The 8,844-nt window shown below is 30.9% G+C and overlaps 1 protein-coding gene across 2 annotated transcripts; it reads right to left on the reverse strand.

Moving 5' to 3' along the window:
- Nucleotides 1–417: 417 nt before the first annotated feature.
- On the reverse strand, nucleotides 418–5,235 carry LOC100795195 (subtilisin-like protease Glyma18g48580). Of its 2 annotated transcripts, XM_006595763.3 has the most exons (11): nucleotides 5,031–5,235; nucleotides 4,774–4,883; nucleotides 4,597–4,694; nucleotides 4,330–4,494; nucleotides 4,072–4,195; nucleotides 2,369–2,912; nucleotides 2,176–2,282; nucleotides 1,827–2,084; nucleotides 1,603–1,717; nucleotides 1,268–1,481; nucleotides 418–1,122 (listed from the first exon to the last, which is right to left on the reverse strand). In XM_006595763.3, exons 1-11 carry the CDS (start codon nucleotides 5,112–5,114, stop codon nucleotides 590–592), a joined length of 2,352 nt encoding a protein of 783 aa, XP_006595826.2. In that variant the 5' UTR covers nucleotides 5,115–5,235; the 3' UTR covers nucleotides 418–589. The 2 variants fall into 2 exon arrangements, with proteins under 2 accessions (XP_006595826.2, XP_006595827.1); XM_006595764.3 differs by lacking the exon at nucleotides 1,827–2,084 and having other exon boundaries at nucleotides 5,031–5,176.
- Between the last annotated feature and the right edge of the window lie 3,609 nt (nucleotides 5,236–8,844).

Below are 8,844 nucleotides of genomic sequence, written 5' to 3' on the forward strand. Positions count from 1 at the left end.
CTCTTTTTTGTTTTGGTTTGATTATTTATAAGACCTCTATTTTTTTAGGGAACTCATTTGGTCTCTATAATTATACAAATTTTACATCTTAGTTTCTATATTTTTAACTTTATTTCCTTTTAGTTTTTATATATACTATTTTTAATCATTTTTAGATCTTATGAGTCTAGATTAAAAGAAATAAAATGAAGATAAGCTTATTTATTTAATATTTCTTTTTCTCGTTTGCTAGTTGTGTATAAATGATAAGCTTTTAGATGGAAGACAGTCATATGAAGTTATTACCATTTTTGCTTGATTTTCGCGCAGGATGTTTTGGGTGGTTCCTTTATTAAAGAGTAAAGACAAAAACGTGGTTTAAATTTGCTTGATTTTCCTCCGATCATTACTAGTTCTTTGATGATAGCTCCAATTCCATCAGCATTCTAAAAATACCTTATTTATGACAAAGCTTTACATAAAAAAAAAAAAAAGAGCTTAATGCAATAGGAGTAGGAAACACGCTCATATTACAGCCTAAAAAACAGCAAATGCAAACACACTCAAAAGACGACAATGATAACATAAGAATGCTGATCGAGAGTAATTTCTAAGGAAGAATTGTGATAGGACTGGTTACTCTGTGCTTGCCATCTGTCCAAGACAAATTCCCAAATAACCCACGACGGGCACCAATTGGCTGCAGTATAACCTGAAACTTCTTCTTTTCTCCGGTTCTCTTAAAAGTCAACGAACTTGGTTGAACAAGAACCTTAATCCCCTTCGGCCCGTGAGTATTCACAACATACGTGCTTGGAGGCCCAACATTTGTAACTGTACGAGTAACACTTATGGTCTTTGACCCAGGATGACGCACCGTAATTGAAGGATAGTTGAAATCTTCAATTCTGTAAGACTTGGGACAAGTGTATGGGAATTTCAATTTGGCAAATAAGTTGAGTAAAGCTTGGTTGTAACCAGAAGCACATAAGAAGTTCAAGTAATCGGTGGTGCGTAAATCGTAAACGAGTCCAGGGTCAATTGCAAGGTTAGGCTGAATGTGTCCGGCACCATATTCGAATGGAGTTGCTACCTTATGAAATGCATTGCGAATCGGTTGATTGGTGTTATCTAGTGTTGTAGCTGGAATTAATTAAGAGCATAGTTGTTAATTAATAAGCCACCAATGCTTTGCCAAATGATATGCTGCATATGTGCATTTTATATTTTGTAGATATGACAGTATTTTGTAATTAAGCATGCATATGCATATATATTACTAATGTACCTGTGGTCATAATAGCTGATTTGATAGCTGCTGGACTCCAAGTAGGATGATATGTTTTGAGAAGACCTGCAATGCCAGCGACATGAGGGCAAGACATAGAAGTTCCCTGTTGCACATTGAAAAGAGATCGGCGTCTATCCGATGGAAGATTAGACGGACCAGCTCCTTGTGTAAAAGCAGCAATTACGTTCACACCAGGAGCAGTTATGTCTGGCTGAAAAAAAAAACGAAACGAATTATCTAAAATTTATCTCTAAATGAGTCATTAATTGTAAGAACGAAAATCACCATGTAATGTAGGTGCATGTAGTTAACAAAATGTATATATTATAGACCTTTAGTATCAATGGTTGCACGGAACTGGGACCCCTGGATGAGAATCCTGCTATGATTGGAGCTGGTTTTACTCCTATATATGTTTCTGCAGCACTCAAGTAAGCTAAAATCTCCCTGCAACAACATACATATAAATTAATATTCAAGTGTTTCACTCGCTACTATTATACTATATATATAGAATACGACGTTTAGAAGGGATTTAATGATATATGAATTTTACTTGTTATTGCCATTGTTGCCTGTACCGTTTTTAATATTATGACTTCCCGTTCCACTTATACTTGCAGCGGGTAATACATGATTCTCGGCCAGAAGTAAATTATCACTTGGGTCATCATTTTGCACTAGAACTGCCACAGCGCCAGCAAGTTTACCCTGTTCACCCTCACTGGCTGAAGTTAATTTATTACCTCGAAGGCAGACTAGTATTTTTCCCTTTACTTTGGTAGGATCAAGTGTTCCCGGTTTGCAAAGACGACTACACCAACCAATACATATATATATACACACGTATGAGACAAATATTTGAAAGCTAGCTTGGGAAATAAAATAATGAAAATGGTGCTTACGCATCATCAATGGACACACTAGGAAGTCTAGCGTCCACAGAATAAATCACCGGATAGAACTTTTTCGATGGCGACGAAGACGGTAAGCCTCGATTGAGACTGGCACCCTGATATGATACACGTACGTATGATCCAATTAAATTAATCTATATGAAATAAATTAATCTCTAGATAATTAGATGATATCTCTTACGATAATGGATTGATTGTTGCTGAGAGAAATTCTGCTGCGAAAATCTCTGTCCATTGTACTAGCAGCAACGGTGAAGGACCAGGGTGCAACATTTGTGACACTTAAAGGTGCTGGTCCATCATTTCCAGCAGAGCAAACTACGACTATGTTTCTGGCAACTGCATGGAATGCCCCTATGGAAATCCCATCCGTGAACAAGGCTTCGGGATAGGGATTAGACCCACCCAACGAGGCAGAGATGACATCAACACCATCATAAATGGCATGATCAAATGCTTCTAGAATATCTGCATCATAGCACCCTCCTTCATCCAGTTTATTCCAGCATGCTTTGTAGGCAACAACGCGAGCCCTAGGGGATCCTCCCTTAGCAGTACCATTGCCGTTACCTTCAACATTTGCACCAGGAACAAAATTACCACCAGCTGTTGACAGTGTGTGGGTGCCATGCCCTACCAAGTCACGTCCGCTGCGTAGCGTTTGATCAACCTTCCCACCTCCCGCCTCCCGACTTTTGAGAAAAATTCTTGCTCCGATCAACTTTCTGAATGTTCATCATAATTATATTAATATTATGGCCTCATCATGTGATAGCAATTAGCAGCAGCGTATTCAAGAATTTTTCTTAACGTGAGTAATAAATAATTTATAATATTTTTTTCAAAAAAATATATCATGAATCTTTATAAAATACATAATATTATGATAAAAAATCCAAGATACTTAAACTCGGTTGTGGATTACCATACTCATTTGTTTATTTTTGGTCCTGTGACTCTTGAAAAAATGATTGGGGTATTCTTGTTCTTGTCTGAATTTGGATTTGAAATATGGATTTGGAGGCCAGAGCATTAAAAAAAAAAAAAAAAGACTATTTCATATTAAACCACAATAGTCATTACGTAGGAGATTTGTATACTAACTTGCCATTTTTACTGCACCTTTTTTTTATACTTATTTGAATAATAAAAAATATTATTATTATTTGACTCAAACAATAGTTTCTATTCATCTATTATACTTTCACAATCTTTCCTTTATTCAAACACATCCTTAGTATCACAAAAATAAATAATAAAATAATTACACTATAATTTCCCTCTATAATATATATATATATATATATATATATATATATATATATATATATATATATATATATTAGAATAGCTACACCTATATTCCTAGCTGTCTAGTATACTTTGGTAGTTTTTCTTTAGATTCAAACACACCCTTAATAAACACAAATTACATAATATAATAGAATATCTAATTTACAATTTTAATCACCTATTGATCATAATCTAATATTTTGATCTCTCTATTTTTTTCACGATATTAGCTTTCTTATTTCATAAAATTTATAATTTTAATTGAATCCTAATTTTTTACACTTTTTTATGTTTTAACTAATATTGAGGATTGAAAATTAAACATTTAACAACCAAAAAATAATATAATTAATTTAAAAAAGTGTACAAAATTAAGGATTAAATTAAAATTGTGAATTTATTTAAAATAAATGAACTAAAATTGAAGAGCGAGAAAATAAGAGGCAAAATTAGACAGATAAAACATTAATTAAGCTGTAAATAAAATAACAACTACCTTCCATTGCCGTGATCTTCGCACCGTTTTAAAATACATATATTATTTCAAGCTCAACCCAATTTTTGAATTGAAATATCAGAAAATTAATTTACCTGTTACACAGATATTTCTTTGTACCATTAAAACTGTCAATCTGACAGACACCTTTTCCACGCCACTTTGAAGGGATAGGCCCGTATCCTTTGTCGCTGAAACTGGGGTGTTCGGGCCAAACCCCTTTTCAAGAAGCAACCAACGTATTTAATTAGAAAAGGAAAATATGTTGGAAGTACAAATTCATGAAGAAAATAAATGTAAACTGAATTAAGAGCACGTGGAACGGTAGTCAAAAAGAGATTAACTAAGCATACCTGTATCAATATTAGCAATGATTATATTTTCTCCATATCTTGCTTTCCTCCAAGCGGAGTTTGCAGTGACTTTTCCATTTTTTTCCAGTCCAAGAAAATCCCATGACCTGGTAGTGAACAATTTGCGCTCTTTGCTCAAGAAAATAGAAACTACATTTGGATTTTCTGTACCAATAGAAACACGTAATGCATAATTATTATATCAATTTGTGTGGCTTCAAGATGACAAGAAAATCATGGCAATATATGGTAATGAAGTTTGCTCACTTGCAATCTGTGATGCTTCTTCCTCTTCAAGTAGGGCAGCAAAGCCATTGATGTACTTATTGTACGAGTATATAATTGCTTCCTTGGCCTTCTCGTGACTGTACGTTAAACAAACTTTGATTAACTCATACGTCCCAATAAGAATATTTAACACAACTAATTCCATAATTGTTTTACCTTCCTAAGTAAGAAGCGAGTAAATCATGATGGGAATTTGTGGCTGTTTCAAGATCACTAGGCAAAGGGTCTGGACCATGAGAATGTCCTCCCATGTACACAATGTAGGTCTGGAAACACAGAGTCCAAAGCACACAATTGGTGAAATGTTTTATGGTACATTAACTAACAAAATATAAATTTGGAAATTCTCAAAGTTGGAACTTGAAGAGATGATGGCAAAACTCCATCAGATTTGAATGGCAAAGCTTACTAGCCTTTCTAAGGGCATTGGTAGGTTCCTGCAAGAAAATGCAAAGAAGGAATAACGACAGAACATGTTTGAAGATAGAGAATGCCATAATATATCTTCAGTTGTTGTTTTGGTGTGGATGTAATCCGTGCTCTGCCTACTTATAGACGGAGTCTGGGCGCGAAAGTGCGTGCGTGTGTAAAAATAGAAAATTAGATCATTTTATTTTTAAAATGAACGGTTTAGAAGCATGATTATAATATGAAAATGAATGATATACGAAAGGTGTATGTACTTACTGATTGATAAATATATCCTCGTACCAAATAAAATTGAAAAATATAGTAAATAATGTGATGTAATAAAAAAAAGACGCAAAGAATGTATATATGTTATAAAATTATATGAAGGTCTTTGTGCATAATGCTTTACTATTGGCTTTGGAAATTAGCCTACGCCACCTCTTCCCCCAATCACCACGTCATTCACACACAAAAATAGTATTTCACTCCATAAGGGTCCGTTTGGAAGGGACACATATAAATGAAAAGAAAATTAAAAGAAAAAAAAACATATATAACGATATATTTCTCTTATTTGGTTTTAGGGGGCAAAAATCAAACAGAGTAACTCACTTTTAGAAAAAAAATACAATTTATCTTTTTTAATTTTTTTCTCCAATTTAAATTTTAAAGTTTTTTTCTCTCTCATTTATTTTTTCCTCTTCCAAACATAGGATAAGTCTAGCTCTAAATCTTTGGTAACTTTCACCTATTTTCATTACATAGACATCAATGATATCATCAATGCCTACATATGTTATTATTTATTACTTAAATATTATTTATTCTCTAGTTAGGCTCCAATTTTTTATTTGATATTAGAATTTATCTTAGATCCATCCAAAGAATCATGCACCAAGTTAATATGAGATTTGGATTTTTTTTAATACATCTTCTCACGTTCAATATTTTTTGGGTTTGGTGTGTGATTCTTTGAATGAATCTAAAATAAGTCCTGACACCAAATAAAAATATAAATTTGGTGCATAACCCTTTGAATAGGATTAGGACTAGGTTTCCTATCATTTATTTACGTTATTTTTAATTTGTATATAAACACTATATATCATTCTATATAAGCCAAACAATGAATTGGCATTAGTTTGTAACAATAGAAAGAGGAGGCATATCTAACCTGGGGAAGTGAATAACTTTCTCAGGAATGGGTAAATTACATCATAGATTTATTAGTTTGATAAATTTTTTTATCATATATTAATTTGATAATTTAATGGTTAAGAATTAGTGACTAACCTGTTGTAAAGATTTTAAGTAGAAGTTTATATAATTGCAAATAGTGCATGAATTATATATTTAAAACAGTTTTTGTTAAATTATATTTGAAATATAAATATATTTTTATCTATCCTCCCACCGAATGATTAATCAATGTCTTTTTCTCACGATGAATCGGAAAGGATTAAAAAAATATAAATTTATATAAATTTTATTTGTCTTGCATTTTATTAAACTTAATGTGACTAAGTTGTTTGCTTTCTCATGTAAGAGGTTAGAAGTTTCATTTCTTTCTTTTAGTGTTTTTTTTTTTTTTGTGTATTTTCGCTCAACTTTTCAAGGGAGTAGTGCGTAACAATAAGCCACAGCAGAGATGAGCGGAAAGCATTGCCAATTTTGCAGGTGCGGGAAGTGAAATCAATAAAAATGTTGACACGGTCTAATTAGAACATTCTTTTATTCAATAATAAATATATAGAAGAGATTAAATTAAACTAATTAAATAAATAAAATAACCAAATTAATAATTTAGGAGAAAAAAGTAGAGCTCGATCGGTCACGTGAAACATTCCAGCCCACTTAATTTCAACACAAACGTTGCAAAAAGTGCCTTCTTTTCATAAAATATTTCAATTCAATCACTTTTTAATACAATTATAAAAAAGAAAAAGAAAAATCCCTGTATGATTAATCATATCATATAGGTATCAAAAGAAGAAAAAACAAAGATAAGCACAAAGGAATTAAAGTGCACAAAGTTCGAGGTTAAAAAGATGATTATGATTGCTTTTATGATATATTTGGTTTAGAAAATGAAAATAAAAGAATAAAAATAAAAAGAATTTTTAAATTAAAATAGAAAGTAAAATGAATGTCCCACTAAAATAATTTTTTATTTTATCTCAAATTATTTTCTTTTGCTAAACACTACTTTTTCCTTTTAGTGACCACCACCCCACCACTCCTACCAACCATAGCAACAGAGAATATATGGATGCTTGACTTCTCCTCATATGAGTCAAGGCACGTGTAACAGTCATCTATTAAAGCACCTCCAAGTCCATCCGAGATGCTGATGTGGTGAAATTTAAGAAGGAAGAGAATGAAATGACGGAAGAGAAAGAAATAATTACAAAATAAAAAAGTAATTTGTTCAAAGAAATTGTATTGACGTTGTCCTCGATTCATAAAATATAAGTGATATTTTATATGACTATTTAAGATATATGTGAATTCTCATAGACGTTTAGTCTTTAATAATTGGGTTTTCAATATATTATCTCTAATAATCTAATTATTTAAATATATTGTAAATTTTTTATTTATCCATAGATATTCAATTATTTATAAAGTTATACATTATTTGTACTAATTTTTATCTTTTAAGTTGTACATTATTTTTAACATAATTCATAAGGTACTCATTATAAATGGGTAATTATCTATAAGGACTATTACATCACTATAACAATCTTTATCAACAAGCAACAACTTTCACTTCACACTATAGGAACTCTTATACTCTTTACACACATTTTTCATTTGTACTCACTTGAGACGAACACATACTTATTTACATACACTTATATTCTCATATTTATTCTCTTGACTCACATATTTACTTAAGTGTTAGAGTCATTTATTTTTCATGTCTCTCCTCCTGTTCTCCTAGCGAAAGTCACTTTGAATCTGAAGTGCAAAATTCAAGAATCCATTTTAATCATACATATATTGATGTGTGTCAGTTTTCAATTTTGATAAAAAAAAAAAATCAAAATCAGAATAACATTCATTTAAGTAATATTGAATTCAATTTTGTTAAATAAGACTTTAGATTTAATATTAATAATTGGTAACCCGAAAAACAAGAAAAATGAAACAAATGAATAGTCTTTTTGTTCATTTCTCTAAAATCAAATACTTTTATTTTTATTGTATTTCTCACTTATTTTGTCAAACATTCTTATTTCGATTCTTTCTATTTCTCACTTATATTTTTTTTCTTTCTTCAATCAAGCAGATCCTAAGAAATGCTTAGTGGAACATGTTCTTGGTAAATACTCTCAAAGTAGCATATACTTATAATGACATCAAATTTTAAAAGTTTTGTGGGTGTTATGTACATATAACTTTATGAACAATAAATTATTTTTCTCCATTTCATAACTATTGTTATTTTAAAATTGTTGATGCTTTAAAAATTTTAAGCCTTATATTAATTATTTTTCATATATACTTCTATTTAAAATAACTATATTTATTCTTAAATTTACTAGGAACACTATACTTGCAGCCTAAACACGAATATTTAAAATTGTATTGCTGAAGAGAAGATAGTGGATATTTAATAACTAAACGACAAATTTTAACATGATGTAAGAATAAAATTCAATTGCATTGCAATCTAGTAGTGTGAGTCTATCAAACATTAGTTAGAAAGATCTAGAAATATATAAAAGAAAAAGAAACAAGCAAAAGGGTAGAAATTATCCTTTTTTCAATAAATTGGAGATTAATAAAAGAATTCTTCCAATTACATTG

This window comes from Glycine max, chromosome 14 (assembly GCF_000004515.6).
Source record: "Glycine max cultivar Williams 82 chromosome 14, Glycine_max_v4.0, whole genome shotgun sequence".
NCBI classification, from domain to species: domain Eukaryota; kingdom Viridiplantae; phylum Streptophyta; class Magnoliopsida; order Fabales; family Fabaceae; genus Glycine; species Glycine max.